Source organism: Antechinus flavipes, chromosome 5, assembly GCF_016432865.1.
Source record: "Antechinus flavipes isolate AdamAnt ecotype Samford, QLD, Australia chromosome 5, AdamAnt_v2, whole genome shotgun sequence".
Classification (NCBI taxonomy): domain Eukaryota; kingdom Metazoa; phylum Chordata; class Mammalia; order Dasyuromorphia; family Dasyuridae; genus Antechinus; species Antechinus flavipes.
Window position 1 is genome coordinate 144,647,087 of NC_067402.1, and position 14,036 is coordinate 144,661,122.

At 37.3% G+C, this 14,036-nt stretch overlaps 1 protein-coding gene across 3 annotated transcripts in view; it reads right to left on the minus strand.

Annotated features, from left to right (window-relative positions):
- Positions 1–1,263: 1,263 nt before the first annotated feature.
- LHFPL3 (LHFPL tetraspan subfamily member 3) overlaps positions 1,264–14,036 on the minus strand; it is a 718,932-nt gene continuing 706,159 nt past the window's right edge. For 2 of the 3 annotated variants that reach the window (XM_051962555.1, XM_051962556.1), the window contains one exon: positions 1,265–1,490. In XM_051962555.1, the coding sequence (XP_051818515.1) occupies positions 1,462–1,490 (29 nt within the window). In that variant the 3' untranslated portion in view covers positions 1,265–1,461. Of the gene's footprint in view, positions 1,491–14,036 lie in introns of all 3 variants that reach the window. The other variant, XM_051962557.1, reaches the window with a different exon arrangement.

Here is a 14,036-nt window from a genome sequence, read left to right on the forward strand (position 1 = left end):
ATAGAGAGGATTTCAGGTAGGGAATGTTGCCTTCCCTATTGGACACAATTTTACTATTGATTAGTTTTGCCTTTTGTTTGTTTGTTTGTTTCTTAAAAAGGATGGTTCTACTAGGGTCAAATACTGGGATATGTAAAAACAGAAGAGGTTGTGTGTTAAACATTTAAAGAAAAAAACCTATTTAGTTTGTAACTACTTCTAACTGTGAAACAACCAATAAAAATGCTTGAATGTTTTGAATCCCAACTTAGTAAAAACAGAAAATCAACTTATTTCTAATAAGCTTCTTTGACCTTATATATGTATAGTTTCATTGATTCCTAAAGCTATTAAATTAAATATACTGTTAGAATCTTTTACTATCTTTTAGAAATAGGTTTGGTTGATTAGAATTTTTTAAAGAAGGAGGAGTGCCCTTAGGTTAGGTTTATACAGCATATGAGCCTTGGATGTTATGTGGAAAAGAAAATCAGAGAGGTTTTAGATATCTACTTATAAAGTATATTAATTTCCTATGCACATACTAGGAAGAAATAGAAAAGTATTTAATAGCAGCCTATATATTACATGTGAGCATTCAAGGTGAAAATGTGATTTCTATATTTTTCAGAGTTCCTTGTTGCTGTTGCCTGAAGACAGAGATGTCTCGGTTGTTTGGGAAGCTATGCTATTCATCATTTGTATTTTCTGTCATATACAGCTTGGTAGAGTATATGCCAAAAACACTTTCTCAATATAGTTATTTTTTACAGACAGATTAAACAACATAGACATTGTAAAAAGTTAGAAGCTTTACATATGTTAATAACCAAGTACTTATAACTAATTACACAATGAAATAAATGAAGGTCAGAGATGTAAAAGTCATGTCTCCTATATGATGAAAACATCCAGATTTATTTAATATGATGCTTCCTTAATAAATGATACTTGATCAGTCTCTTGGCTATTGAGATAGGAATAGTTTAGAATTGACTGCCTCTATAATGTTGAAAGTTTAAAGCTTTTTGTTTTTTTCAGTTTAATTAAAAAAGGACAATTTACAAACCTTTTCAATACATATATATATTTTACATGTTAATCTAGCAACAACTATGTCCCCCAGTTTTTAAAATGTTTCCCGAATGTGACTTCTCATGCACTTCTTCTGAAGATCTTATTCAATGACAATTTCTAATGAGCTGGTGTTTAATCCATGATTTCCTCTCTCTCTCTCTCTCTCTCTCTCTCTCTCTCTCTCTCTCTCTCTCTCTCTCTCTCTCTCTCTCTCTCTCCCTCCCTCTCCCCTCTTCCCTCCCTCCAAGGAATCTCTTCTGTGTTTGCTGATCCAGATTTAGAACGAAGTTCTTGACAGTTGGATGTTCCACACTTGTCCACATTCATCTCTTTCTTCGGTCCTCTCCTAAGCTTCTTTGCATTTGATGTTGATGTATAAAAGCTGTTATTCATGTTGTTTTGTGCTCATTCTAGAGAATATTGGCTTAGCAGAACTGGATAAAACAGAGAGGAGAAACAGGTCATTTTCTGCCAGGAAGGATGATTTTGTTTTCTGCATAAGGTATTCAGCATAGGAAAGCCACCACAGCAAATGGGTTAAAATGCACTGCCTCTCCCTCATCATTTTTATGTCCCATTTAGAAACTTTGGAGCTAGCTGCTCAAGGAGTCTTGTTTGGCCAGGGTTTCAGATTATGACAAGGCATGCTATCCCAGACCCCACAGACGTTCCAACCCAAACTTTTCATATCTATATGTTCTTTGTTTGGTTAAAATCGATACCACTTTAAAAAAATCTTATTCTTTTCAGTTTCCAAGCATTTCCAACCTCCTCCCCCCAAGAACAACCAAACTCTCACAATAAATATGTATAACCAGACCGATCACATTCTAGGATAGAACACTGCACACCACTTTGATTATGGAAATGTTTCCTCTTGTCTGTCTTTCCTTCCTGGAATAGAGGTGACCTTACCTTTCCAACCATGGAACTGGGAACTGGGCGGGGCCACATGCAACATGGACAACCTGGTGTTTTAGACCAGCTTCAAAGACTGGTGTGCAGTGAAACCAGTCAAGCTAAACACACGGTCAAGTGATACAGGGGCAAAAACTCCCTGCAGAAGAGCTGGGATGGGACTGATGGCGTCAGTCTGGGAGTCCACACACATGCTCAGGTCTCGCTTATCTTACTGGGAACCCACTTAATGGGCTTTGTTTTCCTGCTCGGGGCTGGGATGGCAAAAATGTTTGGTGGCTCTTTCTAAGGAAGACATGTCCTCTGCTGACTTGGGGCTGTCTGCCTCCTGGCTGCCTTTAAGTCCTAATTAAAACCCCACCTTCCAATGGGGGCCTTTCCTAACCGTCTTTAATTCTGGTGCCTTCCCTCTTCACTCCCTCCCATTTATCCTGTATGCAGCTTGTTCGTACATCGCTGTGAACATTTGTCTGCTTCAGGCCGGGACTCGGAGCTGACTGACTGGTCCCAGTGTCTGTAGCTGTGTGGTCCCAGCGCTCACACGGGACACTCTCATTCTCCAGACTCCGTCTGGGGCTCAGCCTTCGGGCCCTGTGTTCTCTGTCCCCCATCTGCTGGAGCCGTGGTTAAGATCACAGACTCAGAGCAGAAAGGGACCAGACCTCTCTCACATCAGGGGGTCTAAATCCCTTTTGTTGGTTTGGGGAACCCTGTGGGTCCCTGCTCAGAGTTAGGTTTCTAAAGGCGTGTGGGATTATAGAGGAAACCAATTATATTGAGATGGACTATATGTGTGAATGTGTGTGTGTATATATATATACATATATATATATACATACACACATATATATACACATACTTATATACACAGACCCCACATACACACATGTATACATGTATATATTTTAATATTTTATGTATATATGTATACACACATATATACACATGTATATTTTAATATTTTTATATTATATATGTATGTATGTATGTGTATATATGTGGGTATATATATAAATGTGTATCTATACATACTACATACACACACACATATATACCATATATATACACACATATACAATGTATATATTGATATATATATTTAGGTGTGTATTTGTATGTGTATGTACATATATACTATATAGACATAGATATGTATATTATATGTGTATACAGATATATGTGTGTATATATATGAAAAATCCAACAATCTCAGGTTAAGAACCTCTGCTAGAATAACCTCCTCATTTTACCAATAAGGAATTTAGATCCAGAGAGATCAAATGATTTGCTGAAGGTTAGACTGGTAAAAAGTAAGATTGGAATCCATGCTGTCTGACTTCAAATCCATTTTCTCCCTGACTCTTCCCCATTGCTGTCTACTGTCAGGATTCCAGTATCCCATTGATTGTGTTTTCGGTGACTTACAGCCTAGGTTTTAAACAGGCTTCACCAGGCAGAGGGGAAGCTCCACCTGTGATCAGATATTGCAAAAAAAAAAAAAGGCTTTTTTAGGTGGCTCCTTTTACAGCCTCCATCACCCTTCCCCTGCTGTGCTGGGCTCTGGAATTGTTTTCTTATGAGTATGTTTTCCATCACTGGGCCTTCTGAAACAGCAAACTCTGAGAAAACAATGGGAACTCAGTCTAGTCCTAATCATTTCCCTATTTCGGAATTGGATGATGCTTTCTGAATGGTTGGCTGGGGAACTACTGGGGAAATTTAGCCTCATTTATAGTATTTGTCTGCCAGCTGTTTTACAAATACATAGAAAAAAATTGCCCACACTCTGATTTTAATAGACTTTTCTCAATCAGATTCTTCACAACTAGCCTAACGAGCTCCCAGAACCAAGTGAAGGTAATTGGAATATGATGATGTCATAATGATGATTGGACTATAATGGTTTCCTCAAATTGCTTCATGTAGAGCAGAACCCCCGTGGAAGAGAATGTCTTTTTATGCTAAGTAGTACAGGATCCTGAATAATCATTGGGTTCTTATGTTGTGCTGGTGCATCCTTGAACCAAGGGTGGTCTAGCCTTCCTTCTTGCCCGCCCCAGCTCCATTCCCCCAAGCTTATGCTGTATAGAATTCCAAATTTTGTCTGTATGAGCATAGTCCACAATCCTAGAATACTCTGCCTCGGAAACAGCATGTAAAGCACTTTGCAGCCTTAAATGCTTAAATGCCAGCTAGTCTTTTTCTTGTTATTTTTACTATCTTAAGAAATCTTACCCAAGGTCACAGAAGACGCTGACTATGGGTATGTCTGATTTACACCCAGTGCACCACACTTACCAAGGAGAACTCTGGGAAGGGATTTGGGAGGAAGAAAACCAAATCAAAGGGGAATACAGGAGAGAAAACAGGGATAGCAAATGATTGATTGTAGTTCAGGAATTTGGATGACTTGAGTTGAATGAAGAGAGAGAGAGAGGAAGGCAGTTTGTTCCCCCTTTCTTATTTGATGTTTTAAAATATATTTATAATTGACCATGTAGGGAAAAACCAAAAATTATTTTTGTTATTGTATTTTGATTTGTTGAATTGTTATATGTTGAATTGTTATGTCATACAGGAATAAAGAATTTAATCTTTTTTTTTTTCTATTTCTAAGGAACATTTCTTTTTCTTGCATTTGTAAATAGTTGCATCCACACAGGAGAATTATGTATGAAAATATCTATCTAACTCTTGGAATTTATAGGAATAAGTAAAGAAGTCAATTCAGTCACATTGTGGCCTTCTGAAATAACTGCTCTTAGGACTGAATATACATACACAAATCACATCCTGAAGAAGCTAGAGAGGACTTTGGCTTGAATTAATCCTAGAGATCAAGTAAACATTTGGTTCATGAATCCTCTTGATAAGAGTGTAGGGCTTTCTTCAGAGCAGAAAATTTCTCTACAGGTTAGATTAAGAAAGGTGCTTTTCTTATAAGAAAGGACTGCTGGCTAACCCCAACAGACCCTCTTAATCATAACAATATGATACCTTTGGTTAGCACTCTGCAGTTACAAAGTACTTTCCTGTTCCACAACTAGTAGGTCCTGGTTCATGAGGCAGGTCCCCAGTTGATGAAGGACAGATGTCCAGGTTGGTGGCAACATTCCCCCTTCCTCCCAACTTGGGCAGAGATGCTGTATGTGTAGTATAGTGATGAAATTGCTGGTGGACCAGGGATTGAGAGCAGCTAGGTAGCACAGTGGAAATTCAAATCAAACTAGTTGTATGACCCTGGGCAAGACACTTTACCGTTTGCCTTAGTTTCTCTATCAGTAAAATGAACTGGAGAAGGAAATAGCAAACCACTCCAGTATTTTTGCTGAGAAATCCCCAAATGGGGTCAAGAAGAGTTGGACATGACTGAAAGATGATGAAGAACAATGGACCAATAATCAGGAAGACCTAGATTTGAGTCCTGCCTTCGATACTTATTAAGAGTGTGATTCTCAGCAAATCAGTTAATGTCTCTGAGCCAGTTTCCTCAATTTTTGGTTTTTGTTTTCTTGCTGGAAGGCTACATACATGCTTTAGTTACTCATCCACTATCTTCAAAATAACTATAGGATTGCTTAATTTGGTATCTTCTCTCAGGCAAGTCAATAAACTTGTATAATTTGGAGATGAGCTTTTATTGCTTAAAATATAGGAAACGCTAAAAGAATAAGTTTATTGTGTGTTTGTTGTGTACAAATTTAACATTTAAGCCCATAGGCGCTGGAGATCTGATTTAGCCAGAGACAGCACCTCTCTTTTTGTCAATATATGAGAAAAATGAATCTGTTTGAGAAATTGAAATTCTTTTACTAGTACCCTGGGGAATTGGGGATTAAATTATTCTCAAATTAATTTTAAGGCTTAAGACTGAAGGAAAGAAAAACAAAAGTTCCAGATAACTAAAAATTAACTAAATAAAACTGGGTAAAAAAAAGCACAAGAAGGATAATTTGAAATTTTGCATTCATATTTGTGGCAGCAGACAATGCAAGTTGACAAGTCATTTCCCATCATTCTCATTTTCTCCTATTCCTGTCATTCTAGTCAAGTGCAGCTTGTTGAAGAAATTTGTGTGGCTACTGGTCTCTTATTAAGGTAGCATCTTGGTCTTGGCTTCTCAATCTGGCAGAGGTGAATAAAAATGGTGGGGCGGTCAGCACTCCGAGCAAAAATTGATCACTGGAAGTGGAAAAACTTCAATACCTCTTCACAGTTGAACCAATACCAGTTCCACTCTGCCCTTTTCCTTTTCCTTTTTCTTTTGTTAATAATAGTTATTTCATTATCGGATGGATAATTGGATGAATCTGATGAGGGAGGGAATACATGCGAATCACAACAATTTGATTTTATCCTCTTTTAAAAATCCTATCTGAATCATAGATTGAAAGCAGGGAGAGACCTTAAAGACCATCTTGCTCAGTTCCTCATTTAGGTGATGAGGAAACCGAGACTGACAGAGGGTACATAACTTACCTAAGATCACAGGAAGTATGTATGAGAAGGGGGATTTGAATCCATGTCTTTTGATTGTGGAAAGTTTTTTTTTTTCATTTCCTCCTTAGATATGGGGAGCCAAAAATAAGCCAACTGTCATGCCTTCTGATTTTAGAAAGTTTTCTTTTTTTCATTGACACTATTTTACCCTAAGGTATAGGGAGTCAGACATAAGTGAATTCCATCTGCCTTAAGGCAGTGCAATCCCAGAGAAACATGGACATTTTTATCTGGCTTTATCCTTATGTGCAAACCCAGCTGAGATCTCTATCTGTATTACTGCCCAGAAGGAAGATTCTGGGTCATATGAACTGCTTCATTGGCAGTCCTAGCTCTATATTCATGTGTTATACTACATGACCTTTCTCTAAATCCTGCCTAAGGTTTTTTAGGATTCTGGGACCTTATATTGTCTGCCATCATGTGAAAATATATGAAGACCATTCCAGGGCTAATAATTCCATGAGCAGGTTCATGACCAGGCCTGTTATGGCCTCTGCTTTCACCCCAGTGACTTTGGGTGGTAGTCATCCTGGATTAGAATAGAGATTTTCTCCAGTTCCAAGGTCAAGATGCCTTCTGGATGTGGTAGACAGACTCAAACAAATGATAGGTTTTCTGTCCCATGCTGATCTTCCCCTAAACCAGTGCTTCTTAAACTTTTTTCACTTGCGACCCCTTTTGTCCCAAGAAATTTTTATGTGACCCAAGGATATAGGCATATAAAATAAATACCCAAGACAAACATTTATTGATAATAAGTCATACAGAAACAGCTACACCCAAAGAAGGAATACTGGGAAATGAATGTGAACTATTTGCATTTTTGATTTTCTTCCCGAGTTATTTTTACCTTCTGAATCCAATTCTCCCTGTGCAACAAGAGAACTGTTCGGTTCTGCAAATATGTATTGTATCTAGGATATACTGCAACATATTTAACATATATAGGACTGCTTGCCATCCTGGGGGGGGGAGGAGGGAAGGAGGGGAAAAAACGAAACATAAGTGATTGCAAGGGATAATGTCGTGTAAAAATTATCCTGGCATGGATTCTGTCAATACGAAGTTATTATTAAATAAAATAAAATTTATTAAAAAAAAAAAGAAAATTTATGAATAATTTTAAATGGAAAAAAAAAGATAATAAGTCATAATTTCGTGATATTTTCAGTTACCATGAGTTTTCAGTTACATGAGTTATATGTGGGTGCAAACCATATTTTAAGAAGTTGGGCCCTAGACTACTGAGCCTGTTCTCTTGCTCTGAAAAAGCCTTCGGCATTATGACTTACCCTCCCACTATCAATCTAATTATGGACCCCAAGTCATTCATGGTTTTAGAAGTTCTCAATCTAGCATAGGTGAATAAAATATCTTAAAAATTAAGGTTCAACTCTTCAAAGGTTTCTGTTCTATAACATAGTTTTACCAAATACATTCACCATGTAATCAAAGAATTTCCCTACTGTGATATTGTTATATCTCCTTTTTTTTGGATAACTGAGTCATTCCACAATTTTGTTATGAGATCATCAGCTACTCTTTTATTCATAATACAAACTATACAAACTATTTAATGCAAACTATAGTTTTTATCTCTGGTTCTTCATGACCTCCATTCCTAGCATTCCACTCCTCAAAGTGTTCTAGAGTCCTAAAAGTTACCTACAAAGTTCTCTAAACCACGATGGAGGAAGCCATAGCTACATATAAAATGAGCTGCTGATAAACATTGGGTTTTCATAGAACAAATGACCAGGAAGGAGATTCTACCCAGATCTTTGCTGGTCCCCCCATATGGAAGCTGAGTTCCATCCACTGAACTCAGGTCTGGAGCTGTGTAGCATTCTAACTTTACTTCTTCTTCCCCATTTCTTTGTATTCATTTCATCTTTCACCAATCACTATGCTGGCCACATTTGTATTACGAGTCATTTAGTCTCTCAAATTCCCGATGACCAGGAAAAAGAAGTACTTATCCAAAGATGTTTATAGCAACTAGATGTCAGAATATTGGAATAGGAGTTAAAATGACCTCAGTTCAAACCTTCCTTCAGATGTCTCTCAGCTTTAATTTCATAATCTATAAAATGGGAATAATCATAACAACTATCTCATAGCATTGTTGTGAGAATCAAATGAGATATACATGCTTTGAAAACCTGCCTAAATGCTACAATGACAATATCTTAAACACTTGACTCTACTAGGAGACAGTTGTCTAGGAAGGTTAGGGTACATGGTGGGATCTTTATAAATATTTATTGGTTGAGGATTAATGACCTAGGACAAATTTCTGGTCTACAGGATGCTTGTAAAACATCCAAAATTAGAATAAAATATAATTGGGAAACATTTAGCAAAATAAATAAAACAGTTCTATATAATGTTAACTTGTGGTTTTCTTCATTAATGTGCAGCTCACAGGGATCCCTTTCTATATAAATTTGACATCATTGGCTTAAACCTAAAACCATAAACCATCATGGGTCTGAATTGATAGGAGCATTTCATCACTAGTTCTCTATAAAAGTAAACCTTTAGAATCTGGGAAAGTATCCTTAAGAGGTGAGGGTGGGAGGTTGAGTGCTTTCCATTATAGCATCTCTCTCTGTTGCAACATAGATTTAGAGGGAAAACAAAGATCAATACTTGGCTTCACTAAGAATTTCCTTAATGGTGACAATTTGTCCCAATAATGATCAGGCATTCCAATTAATCTCACAGATCCATTGGATGGTAAGGGAGAAGTGAAGAGCTTCTTTCCTCCCTCTTTCCCTTTCCCTTTTCACTCTTTTGGCTCCATGAGACACGGACAGCATTTTACAGCCTTAGTGACATTGTCTATGTGAGAGCTTTGGGGTTGTCACTCTGTAAAACATTTTGTTCTTTTCAAAACTTTGGCTAACATTTCCCATACACTGTGGATGGCTGTGCAGCTCAAAAGAGGCAATTTAATAGATGTCACACCTCCTAAGTCTGTGCAGAGCAGAACCTGTATAAATAAGTCATTCACTGCACTGAATCTTTGTTCAGGCGGGGCTGCCCTTGTAGCAGGTCATGTGTTTCAGGCTTGCTGGTGTTTCATGTTGGAAGGGTTTTCTGCAAATCCTTTTGGAAGCTGTCACTTAAATCACAGTTAATGAGAGCAGCATTTGCAAGGACCACATTGTCCAAACTACCTAAATGCGATGTCGTTGAATTTTCTTTCTTTTTACAGACTTTGAAAGGTCTCCTGTGGGGCCCACACTCGAGTGAATGTTGATTGTTCTTACCTGACCTATTCAATTAGGGCACAGAGCTCCAGTGATTAGTGTAGCCGGGATGCCATCACTGCGTGGGGGATTGTAAAACGTTTCTATGTGAGCGGGAAGATTTTTTTTTTATTTTTATATTTTATAGCAGATTCACTTACTGGATCTTTGTTATGCTAATGAATGGTAAAAGAATTCCCAGGCTGCATCTTCCCAAGGCCCAAGGATGCATGCTTCTTCCCTACATCATGTTTTCAAATCCAGAATCCAATAAACTGTATCCACCTCACATCAGGCCGCCTGAGAGACTTTATTTGAGAACTTGAATACAATGGAATCAAAGGAAGCCGAATATTTTACTATTAGACCTCAGATTCTATAGAAGTAGTATGCATTGATAAAGTTTTGTACGGTTTGCAGTCTCATATGAGTCTTAAAATAATTCACTGAAGTAAGTAAAATACTGATTATTACTGCCGTGAACCTGAGAACCTAAGGGTCCTTATGCAAATTACAACCTCATTGGGTCTCACCTTCCTCACTTTTGGAAGAGATGGCCACTAAGGTCCCTTTCTATGCTAAATCTATTAGGATTTGTGATAATTAAATTCAACAAAAATTTATAAAGCACCTGCTATACTCAGGGTACTATGTTGGATAATGGAGATGGGGACTGGAGATACACAGACAAAAATTAACCTCAGCCTTGCCCTCAAGGGACTTATATTTTATTTTTTAAAGGGATGTGTGTGTGTGTGTGTGTGTGTGTGTGTGTGTGTGTGTAAGAGAGGGAGACAGAGAGAGAGAGAGAAAGAGAGAGGGGGGAAGGTAAGGAGATAAAAACAGAGAGATGCAAAGATATTGAGACAGATAGTGAACACTATCCTTGCAAAGACAGAAAGATGGAAGATGAATTGACATGTTTCCCATACCCTGATTTTTGCCTTTCTTTCCTATAGACCATTTGAAGACTCTGGGGAAAGTGAGACTGATGGTCTCCAGCATTGAAACAGAGGGGTAGAATTTTAATAATGAAAGACCTAGGTTGGTTTTATTTCCTGATCTTGACTACTGGTCTATGGCTGACATTTATATAAACACTTTAAGTTTTACAAAGCACTTTAAATATATTATCTCCTTATCTCATTGGATTCCAACAGCAACCTGGTAAAAGCAGGCACTTCAGGTATTCTTAGTCTTACTTTTTTGAAGAAATGGAAGCTCAGAAAAGTTCAATGATTTGATCATTGCCATAAAAGCAGCGAGTTCTCAAAGGTGGAATTTGAACACAGTCATTCCTTTCTCCAAGTGGCAAATTCTTTCTGTCATGCTACAGTACTCTGAAGAGAACGGAGATTTAACTCTTCAAGGAATAGACATTGTGCATAATGTTGAGACAAAAGTTGATTGAGACAAAATATCTCAAGCACATTGAAAACATGAAAAGCATTATTATCTGTTCCATGCAGATGACTTCTAAATCTCTATTTCCAGTTCTATTTTCACCTCTGAAGCTGAGCTTGCACTTCCAGCTGCCTGCTATGTCAATCCACTTAGATGCTCAAAAGGCATGACAACTTCAACATGTCCAAAGCAGAAATCATTCTATGTCCCTCAAGTCTATTCTTCTAAAGACAGATTGATTCTTAGTTCTTTTGAGAGCACCATCATCCATCTTTCTTGTCACCCTGGTTCACAACCTTGAAGACATCCTTGTCTCATCTCTCTCCCTTACTCCACAATGCCCAATCATTTGTCAAGTATTATAAATACTTCTTCTTTAGGATTTTTCACATCCATCTCTTTTTCAGCTTATGGTTTTTATCCTACTTCAAGCTTGACTCTTCTCTTACATGGACTTTTGCAGTAAATGTATTATTGGTCCCCCTGCTTCTGGTCTTTGCTCTTGCTAAACTATCTGTGCCTAGTTGATAAATGCTATTTTTAATAAAAATTGGACAATGTTATTGTCTTACTCAGAAATATACACTAGCCCTATGCTGCTTTTAGGATAAAGTACAGACAGCATGTCATTTAAAGACCTGTACAATTTGACTCCCAATTATGGTTTCACATTAATCCAGTTAAAAAACTCTTTGACATTCCATCTGTCCCTTCAGGTCTCTATAGAGGACTACCTTTATCACATCCTGGAAGCTGAAATATCTGCCCTTATCACATCCACCTCTGGGAAACCTCAGCTTCCTTCAAAGCAATGCTCAGTCACCATTTCTGACACAAGGCCTTTTCTCATTTTTTTTAGTTCAGTGGTTCCCATTTAGTGGCTCTCCACCATATTTCTAGCAGGGTATTGCTAAAAATTCCTTCATGACTCCTTAAGGAATAAAGAACCGACTAGTTACATTATAAATACATTTTCTGCAACAAAAAGCATGTGCATATTTGAAACATTATAGGTTTTGTTTCTGCAGCAATTTAGAGCTTTTTTGAGCAAAAGTTATTGTAGTTATTGTAAATACTTGATGAGTAAATCTAAAAGAATATTATGAGTTGTATATTAAATTACCCTTGGGGTTTACAACATATTTTCTTTTTTTGGTTGAAAGGATTTCAAGGAATAAAAAAATTTTGGGAGCTTCTGTACCTTATTAGCTCTCTCTCCTCCTTGAAGCTATTTTGCATTCTTTTGCATAAATTTTTGTATTTCTCCATGTATATGTTGTATTCCTTTTCCCCCCTGTCACTGAGTAGAATGTAAACTCCTTGAGAGCAGGGACTGAGTTTCACTTTTCTCTCGGTATCCACTGTCCTAAAATATAGTAGGCAATTAATAATTTTTTTAAAACAAATTTTTATCCTTTAAAAAACAAAATATTTTTGGGATTCTTTGTATATCTTTAGAATTTTTTTCAATATCCCTTACTTTTCCTTTTCCAGAGAATCATCCCCTTTAAGGAAAAAAAAATCATTATTTTTAAAGGAAAAAAAAAGACAGGAAAGATGAGCAAAAATGAACAATATGCTGAAAAAGTCTGAAAAAAGCATGCAATACACCACAACTAAGGGTCTCCCACTTCTGCAATAATAAATGTTGATTTAAATTATAAGAAGGGAAAAACACCCTAGACATGGATGGAATTATATCACCTTTCTTTATGCCAACCAGAAATGTGATATCTGTGTTGCTATATATTATTTGAGCAGCAAGGTATTGTACTGGATAGTGCCAGAACTTGAATTAGGCAGGCTCATTTTCATCAGTTCAAATTTTGCCTCAGAAACTTACTAGCTGTATAACCCTGAGTAAGTCACTTAATCCTGCTTGCCTCAGTTTCCTCATCTGTAAAATGAGTTGGAGAAGGATTTTTGCCAAAAAAACCCTCAAATGGAGTCCTAAAAAGTCAATATGACTTGAAACCACTTAACAACAATATATTATAATCTTCATTATTAAAAATCTAGTTTTACCCACAGTTAATATAATAGGGAGAGGATAGTGACTAAATTTGTATTTTTGGTTTAGGGAACTCCCAGATGATGAAACTCCCTCTATCCATTCAGGTCATTTTTTCTCCATAAATTCTAGTTGCATAGAGCTATCTAACACATTTCAAAACATAGCCAGTACATGTTAGAATCAGGATTTGAATCCAGATCTTCCTGGCTTGAAGGTAAGTTCTAGCCACTAATCCATGCTGTCTCTAACTAGGGTAATAAAGTTACCAAAACTGAAACCACTATAATATAACAATATATTTTCAAAATGGCTTCTGTGATAAACTGTTGACTGTATCTATTGGCACTGGTTGTTCCATTGCCTGGTGTTCAGATAGTGAGATCTTATTACAGGGGTCCTCAAATTTGCCGCGGGCCAAATGCTGCAGCTGAGGACGATTATCCCCCTCACCCAGGGCTAAAGTTTCTTTATTTGAAGGCCAACAAAATAAAGTTTTTGTTTTTACTATAGTCCGACCCTCCAACAGTCTGAGGGACAGTGAACTGGCCTCCTATTTAAAAAGTTTGAGGACCCCTGTGAAGGCAGAATGTAGCCTCTAGCTCTTCCTCTGGTATAGCCAGTGCTCGAGCTACCAGCAATCTAGGTACAGAAAGCAAGATCTGGTTTGCACAAGAAAGTCTCGAGTCCCAAAGGCTGAATTCCTCATAACTTCCACTGTATGAAGGAATCTTTTGGCAAAATAAGACATAACCTTCTTATCCACTTCAGTCAAAACAAACAAATCCTATGAAAATATTTAAAAACAAGACCCTAAATGCAGTTTAGGCAACTAGTAGCATACTGCTAGGAGCGATCCACTTCTCTAAGGGCATACAGCCTCATTATGT